Source organism: Atractosteus spatula, chromosome 4, assembly GCF_055471065.1.
Source record: "Atractosteus spatula isolate fAtrSpa1 chromosome 4, fAtrSpa1.hap1, whole genome shotgun sequence".
NCBI classification, from domain to species: domain Eukaryota; kingdom Metazoa; phylum Chordata; class Actinopteri; order Semionotiformes; family Lepisosteidae; genus Atractosteus; species Atractosteus spatula.
In genome coordinates this window covers 70,545,929-70,558,574 of record NC_142709.1, presented here as the reverse complement: position 1 = coordinate 70,558,574, position 12,646 = coordinate 70,545,929, and the positions used below count along the sequence as shown (strand labels likewise).

Here is a 12,646-nt window from a genome sequence, read left to right as displayed (position 1 = left end):
CTTTCATTTCTGATTTGTAAAAATATATATTTTACATACTGTACTGTAGTGGCTTTAAGGCCATACGGTCTCATATGTAATATATACTTAATGTACATACAGTAGATGGTATTGATAGCTAAATATAAAAAAAACAAAGTGCACAACAGAATTCGTCCTTCATAAAGATCTTTTGCATGAAAGTTTTTAAGTTTTTAACTTACGGTGGTTATTTTGGAAATGTTTTGATGTGTTTGTTCTAACTACTGTATATAAAGTTTAAATACTTCATAAAATGCTATAATGTTTTATCATTTTCCAAGAATACATAATAAGAACACAGTACTTGCTGTTGTTATTGTCATAAGAAAAGGTGTAGTACTGATTTAATACCACTTAATAGGGAATATTAATATGGAATCATGTAATTAAATAAGTTTTGTCAGCTAAAATATCACTTCTGGATATTTTGGAAATATTTTGACATCCATTTAAATGACTTTTGCAGTCTTTATAGTTGTAATAGACAATGAAATGATCATAGATTGTAATGTAAGGGGTTGTGCCCAAGTGCCCAGTTTAGCACAGCAGTTTAGGCAGCTGCCTGCTACTCGGATTGTGACCAGTTCAAACTCTGTACAGAACATTGCTTTGTATTTTTTACATAGCTATACAGATATATAAAAAAGTTTATTATTATTATTGTTATTATTGATTGTTGTGACTGTCATGTGCCTCGGTCAGGTTTACCTTCACACTGAGAAGATCTTGTCTTAATGCAAGATTCAGCAACCCGTAATCAAGAAACCATTTTACTTTAAATTTTGATTACAAAATCTATTTCACACATACTATATGGTAGTGGCCTGAAAACCATGCGGTTTCATACTGTATATACAGTATATTTTTACAGTACATGATCACACTACAGTTAATTGACGTGTGCACTGTTTCGATATACAGTATCTGTAGATATGGCTTCATGGGATTCGCGTGAGTGGAACGTCGGGAGATGATGTGACCGTCATGTTTCCGTGTGGGCTCGTGACCTCGTCGCTCCGCCCCGCCTATTAGTCCCACAGCACCTGGGCGGGAACCCGGATCTCCGGTGTAAGGAAACAGGGAACCAGCCAAGTGAGCTAAAGGAGACCTCCCTCAGCCCAGGCCCAGGGTGATGACATCACCGTGTCCAAACTAGCTTAAAAACTCAACAGTTCCGACACCTAGAAGATGAGTTTATGTTAACACAGAAGAATATGTTTACTGCTTTTTTTCAACCATTCTCTCAGGTAAATTGTAAAAAATTAACAGTTCCGACACCTACTGTGATATCCGATCTAAACATAAGGTCTGCTTTGACAGTTTTGTTATGTGAAATATTTTTGACTTTTATAAAATTCCAAGATCCTGACTGATTTGACTTTCTATTTGTCTAATTTAGCCAACAACCAAAAAAAAATAAGATGTTCTGAAGTTAATCTGTTTGGAATTTGATTTAATATAAAACCACTTACATTGACACAGGAGCCTTCCTCATTCGAAGTAATTATAAACCAGCCATATAATTTTCTACAGAAGAAAATATGTAATAAGTGTAACATAAAAAGTTATGTAAACTTGAGACCATGACAAGGTGATTTTTTTTACAAAAAAGATATGTATACAAAGCTTTATTGTATTATGACAGTGAATACAAATTGCATTTGAAGGAGTAAAATAAGAATGCAGTGCGGCTGACATCAAACTGATGTGTGCAATGAAGGGCCTGTGTTTTGAATCAGGTCCTGAGCCTCTGTTGTACCAAGGCTGAAGTGGGAGCAGCCGTGGCGAGAACCGGTACAAATCGACGCCCTGTCTGAGGGGTCGGAGGCACCTCACAGTGTGAGGTTAGAGAGAACCGAAGGTAAACGAAACAAAAAGGAACGATACAAAATTGCGCCATTAAGTACAGGGGCACTGCTCTGTCGTGCAGAGTGGCGTCCAGCCTGGAAAAAGACCCCGCTTGGCGGCAGGGATCAGACTGGACTTTCCCCATCCAGTCTGGTGCAGCAGGCAGGGAGCGCAGGGCTACAAGTAGAAACTGAACACGTGAATAAGGTAAGCCTGTCCCCGGTAGAGACACAAGACAGGACGGGACAGGCTAAAAGAAAAAAAAAAGAAGAAAAAGGGCCTCAGGCTCGGGGTACAGTCCTCTCCGGGACTGCCAGTGTACGGATCCTCCCCTTCCGGGGGGTTCAGCCCTACTCGTCCCTTTGCAGGGATGTGCAGTACTCAATGTGCCTTTAAAGACCCTCACAGCTGCAGCTCATCCTTGATTATCCAGTGTAGCTGTGATTACAAAGGCGAGGCGTCACCTTTCCCCCAGGGCTCCGCCTCCTCACTGGACACGCCCCTCCTGTGTAGTGCCGCGCTGTCGGTGTGCATTCTGCATGTTCTCTCCACTTTCATGTTGAATTTCTTTTTGGGTCCTATAGTGGTTTTCCAAACCTACAGTTATGCCTGCTAGATCAGAGAGATCTCCAATGTTCTGTGATGGGCTATCCATGGAGTAACAGTTGTTTGCTTGCTCACCTTCACTAAGAAAACCAGCTTTCTGATAATGGATGGTTGGATGCATGGATATATACAATTACAGTATATAAGACATTACCATACTAATAAATCATTACAGATGCTTGTTGGGAAGTGAAAATATTGAAACTCAAAAATATTGTAACGCATACGGCCGACATTACAGGTTGTGCGAGCCGGCTTGCCAGCGCTGTAACATCACCGCCCTTCTGTGTGAATAGCAGGGACCTCAGCCGTTGGGTTGAGGGGAGATCTCTACTTTAGCTCAACTGACTGGTTCCCTGTTGAGTGACGCCGGAGGCCCGGCTTTGAGCCCCCAGAGGTGGGGGGACGACCTGGGGCGGCAGTGGCGAGGGCGCATACCCACGTGATCCCGAAAGTGCTACAATATTATAGATTATAAAGATATTATGATCACTGTCTAAATAGACTTTGAAGGCATTTTGCCCATCAAATGCTTTTTTGTATTCTTTTCAGGTGTAATTAATATAACATAACATTTGGGAGCAAAAATACAGAACAACAGTCCAAAACTAGAGGCTAAAATTGCAAATATCTCTACTGCTACAGTGAACTTCCCAGGGGAGCTGATATAAGCTGGGATAAAGGTGATCCAGACAGCACAGAATATGAGCATGCTGAATGTAATGAATTTGGCTTCATTGAAGTTATCAGGCAGCTTCCGAGCCAGAAAGGCAAATATTAAGCATACAGCAGCGAGGAATCCTATATACCCTAACACAGCACTAAATGCTTCTGTAGATCCCAGGTCACATTCTAATATTATTTTTTCCTTATAATAATTCATATTTTTCTTTGGATAAGGAGAAGATGTAGTCAGCCAAATGATACATATTAAAGCTTGAATGAATGTAAATGAAAAAATGCTTAACCGCTGCTGTGTTGGGCCAAACCATTTCATAATGTTATTGCCTGGCAGTGTAGCCCTAAAGGCCATTAACACCACTATTGTTTTCCCCAGAACACAGGAGATGCACAGGACAAATGTGATCCCAAATGCTGTGTGGCGCAACATACAGGACCAGTCAGAGGGCTGGCCAATGAAAGTAAGTGAACAGAGGAAACACAGAGTCAATGAAAAGAGCAGAAGAAAACTCAGTTCAGAGTTATTGGCTTTGACAACAGGTGTATCTTTGTATCTAAAGAAAACAACAGCTACAATGATGGTTATTAATGTTCCAAGAACTGAAAACGATGCTAATAGTGTTCCCATTACTTCCTCATAAGAAAGGAATTCAATTTCCTTGAAGATGCACTCATCTCTCTGTTTATTTGACCAGTATTCTGGGTGGCATTTCAGACAATCAATAGAATCTGCAAGAAATAAAATGAGAGATTATTTCCCAAGGTTAGATACCAGCATAAAGTGCTCTCCACATGTGTCCATAGAACAAGTTAGTGATTGGATAATCGGTCTTGATAAAAACAATATTATACTGGAATTGTAACAAATTATTTTTATTATTATAGTAAATTATTATTTTGCTTTTTTCAGTACTATTATGATCACAACTATTTTTTTTGTATTTTTCAAGTTGCACACATTATCCAACCTTTTCTGATATATTATGTAAGATTGCAACTTTGTTAAGCCAAGATATATATATATATTTATAACTGAAAATCATTTGATACAGCTTGTATGGAAGATAAGGTATTCTTTAGAAAAAAAAGCAATAATTTGAATCATGTGTAGATCGTACAAATGCCATAGATTATGTGGCCTAGTGCCCTGTGATATCATACTAGAGGGTGCAGTAACATGGAATTGGCCATTAGATGGAACCATCATTTTAGTATCATTTCAAAGTCTAATTAAGTCATGAACATTTCACCTGTTGTTAAGAAGTCGATAACTAACTATATGATTTATTGTTTTACTGTAAGCATGGATTAAGTTTGTATTGGTAGGGTTGGTTATAGAGAGAGAGTATCAGATGTGAGACTGAGTGTGATGGATCAGGAGTGCAGGTACAGTAAACACTCCAGTTCTTTGTTTAGAGTGGTACTATAGAGGAAATTGCTTTGTCTTATTTTTTTATTTTTGAGAAGCATTTAGTACTGTTATATTTCAACTTGTAGTAAAGTATTCACATTATCTGGGATCAATGCATTACATCAGCTGTGGAATACTTTGTCTGTGTCTGTGAACACAGTTTGAGTACATATTTTTGGATCCCAGCTAGAGACTTACTTCAATGTACTGTCTTTTAACTAATTATACCTGTAGTTTATTCTACTAATTTTTTTATAATTTTATTCTTCTGATACACATTGAGATGTAAGGCATAAAATTATGCTTTAGAACAAGTGAAAATAAAGAATCATCAAAGTAAAAAAATAATAAGAAACAGCACAATTAACTTTAATTCATTTCTAAGTGTTATTCACAAAAATCAGTAATTTAGTTTAATTGTGATTGAGTCCTCTAGCATCTAAAAGTTTTCTGAGAAAGCTGGGTCTCCCAGAGTAAAACGTTTGTCTGGAGCACACTTGTCTAATATATTTCAGTATTCATTTCCATCTAATTCCTTATTATCACTCTGATGATTGTGGTTCTGCAGTCTGCTTAGAAAACAGCAGGCCCCAAAGCAGGAAATTAAAAGGCAAGTATTAACAGAACAGTCACAACACCTGTTGTGTTGCTGATTTCCCCTTCAGCACACGGTACACAGTCAAAGCAGCAGACGGGCCTTCCCTTCTGAACAGCCTTCCGAGTGCCTGGAGGACAGCTCTCACTGCACACTGACACAGGCACCTGGGGAATGAAAGGAATTAAGTCTCACTCTTATCATATTGCAATTATGTGAACTCAAACAGTTTAAAAAATAGTGCTACAAAGATTTGCAGTGTAAACATCTAATCCATTCTATTTTGCGTTTTTCGTATTATAGGGAATATTGTGTTGCACTTGCACAACTCAATTGCAATTGTGTTGTTTGTGTGTATCAGAATCAAACTACCTAATACTATACAGTATGTAACAGGATACCATTATATTATTGTGTTGATTTACATTCTTTTAATAATTATATTAAATTATATTTGCCATGAAATGAGTTAATGAGGTTTGGCCTCAGAAGCACTTCTGTGCCTTTGTCATGAACAAACTTTATTCAAGTTACTAAACTGATGGTGACAGAATCTAATGGTTCACCTGAAACCTTAAAGAGATGTATATTGTATGCTTATGTATAATTACCGAAAAATGTTTCAATTTAAATATCCAAAATCATCTTGATACAACATTTTTGGCCTATTTAGCAGGGAAAATACACATACAGTATGTACAATTCAGTTTTCATGCATTCCATTTAATTTTATTTCATTTCAATTTTGAAGAATTTTCTGAAACAAGAACACAGATCTGTAGTCTTTTTGATACTAAATGAAGCAGCAGCAAATTGCTGTGAATCTCAGCCTTACCTTGTGTGTGTTGTGTGCCCAGACAGTGCTGACATTGTTTAAGATTAACTGCTGGCCTTCTGGCAAAGAGGCATCATAGAAGCCGACAGTGACAAATTCAATCCTGCCATCTTTATTCATCTGCCAGTTTAGCAAGTCATACTTTGCTGCTGGGTCTCCATTTTCATCAAAGTAAACTTCATCGCCTTCTTTGGTTTTGAAACGAACTTTTTTCAACTGATGTAGTACCTGCAAAGTGAGAGAGCATACAGTACAAGTGGTTTTGAATAAAGAAGTCCTTTAGTCATCATTACGATCTGCTGTTTCCTGGGTCACCTTACCTGCCATGGATCAGTCCACTTCTCGTTCACACACGTCTCATTACTAGAGTGACTGCGGTCAGGTGTGCAGTTGAAAACACCATGCAGTGCATGGGCTACAGCGTACACTCCTTTATAGACATTGCTGAAAATTTGCATCAGCGATAAATCTGTGTAGGTGCTGTTGACTTCACTTAAGTCTTCTCTGCCAGTACACGATTTAGAATTTTTAACATTCTCATGGGTAGGAAATTTACAACTGAACAATGTTTCCCAAAATTCTTTGAAAATAGTGTTTCCAGGTGAGTTTGATGGTAAAACATTCAGCAAGAATTCTTTCAAACCTCTTACTTCAGCTTTAGCAATGGCAAATCCTATTGCCCCACTCAATACATTGTGCCCTTCTACTGAGGCAATGTAAGAGTCAGAAATCCAGGACTCACTGCCTATCCACTGAAAGCCAGTGATGTTATGATCTGAGAGCTCCTTTAATAAAACATCCATATCCATGTGAGAAAGGAAAGCTACAATTACCTTTGAAGTTGACTTCTTTATTATATCTAAAATTCTGAGAACTTTTTCCTTTGAGTAAGTTCTAAAAAATGGCTCTGAATATTCAATGCAAACACCTTCTTGTTTTGCAGCTTCCACAAATGTAGCTATCCCATTATTGCCATAGTCATCATCACTTCTAATGGCTCCAACCCAGGTCCATCCAAAGTGCTTCACCAGCTGAGCCAGGGCTCTGCTCTGATAATAGTCACTGGGGATGGTTCTGAGAAATGAAGGGAATTTGATTTTGTTGCTTAAACATGCACAGGTAGCAAAGTGACTGATCTGTGAACGAACGATCAAATTTAATAAGACATTTTTAATATGTAAACATAACAGTGTAAATGAGAAACAAACTATGACATGATCAAAATCAAAATATCGAAAGATAATTTTTTGCATTCTTACCACAGGTATGTAAAAAGGTCCCACGGATGCTGAAATCGCCATAGTCGGTGATGATGATGTTTCTCCTATAATAGCTTGAACTGCAGCTGATCTTGTGCAGGGCTTGTCAGAGGTTGTTTCTTCATAGCCATTTGCTAAAGCCATTGCAGCTCTTATGGCCAGGCTCACTGACCCACATGAATCATAGATTCTATAACCCAGTGAAACGTTCGGGAGAATGTCTGTGCTGTTATTTATCTCCTCTATGGCAAAGATGATAGTCTGAGCATACTGAAATGACCTGAAATTTAAACTAGAAGAAACAAAGAAAATAATTTCATGAGTGAAAATGACTGGTTTCTGCTTTTAGTCAAATAAAAACCTCTTTTGCATTTATTAATGATTCAGGTTCTTCAGTTTATAAAATTATAGTATGTGTAATCAGAAATCCATTATTCTGTTTTGTTTTCTTTCATACTTGAATTGTATGAAGCATTAGCATCTTACTTTATGCATTTCAGAGGCTCTGGCACCTGTGAGAAAGTAAGCTTTGTATCATTCCAGCTGCTGTGAAATGAAAATATCCCTCCAATTATAATGTCTCCATCCTTTGACAACTGTGGATATTCAGGTTTTCCTTGTAGTCTGCATAGCTGGGCATCAGCACTTGCCAGAGCAGCAATCAGCACAATTTCCAAGAGCATTGCACAGTTTCTTTTATGTCCATTCTGTTTTCTACCATATGGAGTCTTTTTATAGCAGGCTGTGTGTCACAGGTGCTCAAAGAGACATTCAGTTAATCTTGTTCTTGCTAAAGAATTAATTCTCAATGGCAAACTTAAGGAGAGCCGCAAGGGAAAGAATGAGCAGCCAGATAGCGTCCTGATCTGGGCCACTGTGGTTTTGGCTTATTTGGTGCTCTTGTCTGCACAGACGAACAGTACCTCCTCAGATCATTGGAGCTTGATCTGTAGATGCTCTACCACACTCCGCCATTTGATTGCTTTACAGTGTCATTTCATAAATGTAAATAATTGAAATTATACTAAAATTAGCTGTATTTAAAAGATGTTTTGAAAAGCAGTGTATTCTTTTTAAAGAATGAACTCTATTATTGTAATAGCCTTGCTCCCTTATTTTTTAAATACAGGGTGAGTTGAAAGCTACTGTAGAAAACATTAGCACATCCAATGGATAAGCACTGCTGATTACTGCATCCGTAAGCCTCAGAAAATACTCAGAAAATCTATACATATATAGATACTATACTGTATGTCCATAATTCTGTAGAAATTTGAATTAAAACATAACACGTTCTGTGAAATGTTTAGTATGACAATGAAAAACTAAGAAGAACAAGGAATTGTAAACTTTTTTTCATATTAAAATTTTAATTTATATTTTACTTTACTTTATAATCCCCAACATTCGTTTAAATATTTTTGAACCTATAATGTTTATCTCACTCCCATGTTTAAATTCCATACATTTATGAAGGGACTGTTGAGTAAGTGGAGCTGTTAGTAATTTGTATTTTTTTAGCTGTCTTTTTCAGCTTTGCTGAGCAATAACATTCATAGATCATACTGTATAAGAGACCCTGGCAACCAGCCATGCTTTAGAGTTTTCTCTTGATAAAGTTTAGAATTAAATAATTGATCAGATTGCTTCAAAGCCTGATAAAACTGCTGAAAAAGAATGCTGCGTATGTGATCCTTGATTCACTGCTGAAACCCGTGATATTTCGGTGAAGCATTTCCTAGACCAGAATGTTCAGTTCAATATGTGACGTGAAGGCTACAATGACTTTGGAGGTGAAGTGTTTTATAATGTTGACTATTCTGAGCAGTTCGTGATGGGGCTCTGTCCTATCTGTCCACTTACTGTCACCACTGTCTGCCCCAACCCAGGCCCGTCCAAAGTCCCTTATGAGCTGATAGACACTGGGGATGGCAATAAAATTGATACAGTACATTGTCAACAACATTGGTTGCTCTGGTTGATTTAATTTTTTATATAAAAGAGTATTTTATTTGCAGCCTTTTTTTATCTAATTAATGTACATTTCTGCTAAATTAAGGAATTTTAAAAGTAAAGGGAAATTTTGGTAGCTAAAAAAAACGGAAGTATAACATAATATATACAGTAGGAACAAGTAATAGGTTTATTCCATGCTGAAAAAAAGAAGAAAGAGAACACAACGTTTCGGCCGTGGAGCCTTCTTCAGGTGTGAGAGAGACAGGGCAGTAGGCAAAGGTAAAGTAGCGGGAGAACAAAGGTTGGGAGGGAGGAGGAGTGAGAGGCGGGAGCAGGGGACAGAAAGAGAGGCCAATCAAGAGGTGTGAAGTCAGAATGGGTGCAGAGAGGTGTGAAATGAAACTTCCAATGAATGGAGAAAATTTAAAAGAACAGTAGTCTGTCGTTAAGGGAAGGGAGAAGGTGTGATCCTAGCTGCAGAATAATTTTAGTTTCGGTGGTCTTTCTGATGTATGAGTTTGGAAAACCGTCTTTGAGAACACAGACGGAGAGATTAGAGTGGTCGTGGCCGTCAGAGGTGAAATGAGAAACAATGGGCTTGGAGAGATCTTTAATCTTTACAGCCCTGACGTGTTCTCTGAAACGGTCTCCGAGTCTCCTTCCTGTTTCTCCAATGTAGATGGCTGGGCATTTACTGCAAGAGATACAGTAAATAAGGTTACTGGAGGTACAAGATGCTGTCTGGGTGATCCGGATCGATGTCGTCGCTGCATAATCGTCGTAACCTAAGGAACTACCCCCGACTACCCCCAACTACCCCCGACTGTCCACTTCAGTTTATTACAAACCCACGGATTCACACAGCTACCTCCTGTACAGCTCATTTCACCCCAACCACACTAAAAACTCTCTTCCTTTTTCACAGTTCCTTAGGTTACGACGATTATGCAGCGACGACATCGACTTCGAGAACCAAGCCCTCGAAATGTACTCATTTTTCATCAACAGAGGATACCCCAGCAGTGTGATTGACAGGGCCCTTGCCCGAGCCAAAAACACCCCCCGGACCATCAACCCGATCAGGAACTCCCGCCGTAACAACCGCATTCCTCTGGTGCTTCCTTACCACCCTAACACACTTCCTATCCCCAGGACCATTAACCACAACTTTTCCATCCTACAGGATGATCCCTCCATTGGGGCCCTCTTTTCTGATCGCCCTATCATCTCATATCGCCGACCACCTAATCTGCGTAACCTCCTTGTTCACAGCTCCCTTGACCGCCCACAACAACCATCCACACCAGGCACTTTCCCTTGCAACAGAGCTCGCTGTATCACCTGCAAATACACAGCCACCACCACACTCATTCAAGGCCCCTCAGGACAATTCTGGATCACCCAGACAGCATCTTGTACCTCCAGCAACCTTATTTACTGTATCTCTTGCAGTAAATGCCCAGCCATCTACATTGGAGAAACAGGAAGGAGACTCGGAGACCGTTTCAGAGAACACGTCAGGGCTGTAAAGATTAAAGATCTCTCCAAGCCCATTGTTTCTCATTTCACCTCTGACGGCCACGACCACTCTAATCTCTCCGTCTGTGTTCTCAAAGACGGTTTTCCAAACTCATACATCAGAAAGACCACCGAAACTAAAATTATTCTGCAGCTAGGATCACACCTTCTCCCTTCCCTTAACGACAGACTACTGTTCTTTTAAATTTTCTCCATTCATTGGAAGTTTCATTTCACACCTCTCTGCACCCATTCTGACTTCACACCTCTTGATTGGCCTCTCTTTCTGTCCCCTGCTCCCGCCTCTCACTCCTCCTCCCTCCCAACCTTTGTTCTCCCGCTACTTTACCTTTGCCTACTGCCCTGTCTCTCTCACACCTGAAGAAGGCTCCACGGCCGAAACGTTGTGTTCTCTTTCTTCTTTTTTTCAGCATGGAATAAACCTATTACTTGTTCCTTTGCAGCCTACGCATGCTGACGCAGCTACCCACCTGAACTACTACCATAATATATACAGTACCTAACATAACGCATATTTTAGCAATTGAACTTTAAATTTTAATTGTGAAAAATATATTTTACATACTGTACTGTAGTGGCTTTAAAGCCAAACGGTCTCATATGTAATATATGCTTAATGTACATACAGTAGATGGTATTGATAGCTAAATATTAAAAACAAAGTGCACAGTATTCCTCCTTCTTCATAAACATTTTTACCCTGAAGGTTTTTATGTTTTTAACTTATGGTGGTAATTTTGGAAAAGGTTTGATGTATTTTTTCTAACTATTGTATATTAAGTTTAAATACTTCATAAAATGCTATAATGTTTTATCATTTTCCAAGAATACATAATAAGAACACTGTACTTGCTATTGTTATTGTGATAAAAAAAGTTGTAATACTGATTTAATACTACTTAATAGGGAATATCAATATGGAATGTAATTAAAGAGGTTTTCGCAGCTAAAAATATCACTTGTAGATATTTTGGAATCATTTTGACATTCATTTTAATGACTGTTGCAGTCCTTATAGTTGTAGTAGACAGTGAAACGCTCATAGATTGTAATGTAAGGGGTTGTCCCCAAGTGGCAGTTTAGCACAGCGGTTTAGACAGCTGCTTGATACTCGGATTGTGAGCAGTTCAAACTCTGGACAGAATATTGCTTTGTATTTTTTACATAGCTATACAGATATATAAAAAAGTTTATTATTATTATTGTTATTATTATTATAGATTGTTGTGAATGTGATGTGCTTCGTTCAGGTTTACCTCCACACTGAGAAGATCTTGTCTTAAAAGATATTTGTCTTAATGCAAGGTTTAGCGACCCGTAATCAAGAAATCATTTTACTTTAAATTTTGATTACAAAATCTATTTCACACATACTATACTTTAGTGGCTTGAAAAGCATGCGGTTTCATACTGTATATACAGTATACAGTATTTTTACAGTACATGATCACACTACAGTTAATTGACGTGTGCACTGTTTCGATATACAGTATCTGTAGATATGGCTTCATGGGATTTGCGTGAGTGGAACGTCGGGAGATGATGTGACCGTCATGTTTCCGTGTGGGCTTGTGACCTCGTTGCTCCGCCCCGCCTATTAGTCCCAGAGCACCTGGGCGGGAACCCGGATCTCCGGTGTAAGAAAACAGGGAACCAGCCGAGTGAGCTAAAGGAGACCTCCCTTAGACCAGGCCCAGGGTGATGACATCACCGTGTCCAAACTAGCTCCGATACACCGAGACGCAGCGGGTGTTTTGTTTTGATTATAATATGAATGAGTCCCTGAGGCATACCGCCCGAGGTTTTGGAATTATAAAAAATCAACCCTTTGCTGAGTTTGCACAAGAGGAAGGGGTGTGTTTTGAGTGGTCGTGTATGACTTGCAAAATAGCTGA

General features: G+C 38.8%; 1 protein-coding gene across 1 annotated transcript; it reads right to left on the bottom strand.

The window, feature by feature from the left end:
• Positions 1-2,971: 2,971 nt before the first annotated feature.
• On the bottom strand, positions 2,972-7,939 carry LOC148837084 (extracellular calcium-sensing receptor-like). The gene is made up of 6 exons (XM_088914263.1): positions 7,743-7,939; positions 7,257-7,548; positions 6,318-7,133; positions 5,998-6,225; positions 5,206-5,329; positions 2,972-3,885 (listed from the first exon to the last, which is right to left on the bottom strand). The coding sequence occupies exons 1-6, from the start codon at positions 7,937-7,939 to the stop codon at positions 2,972-2,974; spliced, it is 2,571 nt and encodes an 856-aa protein (XP_088770389.1).
• Between the last annotated feature and the right edge of the window lie 4,707 nt (positions 7,940-12,646).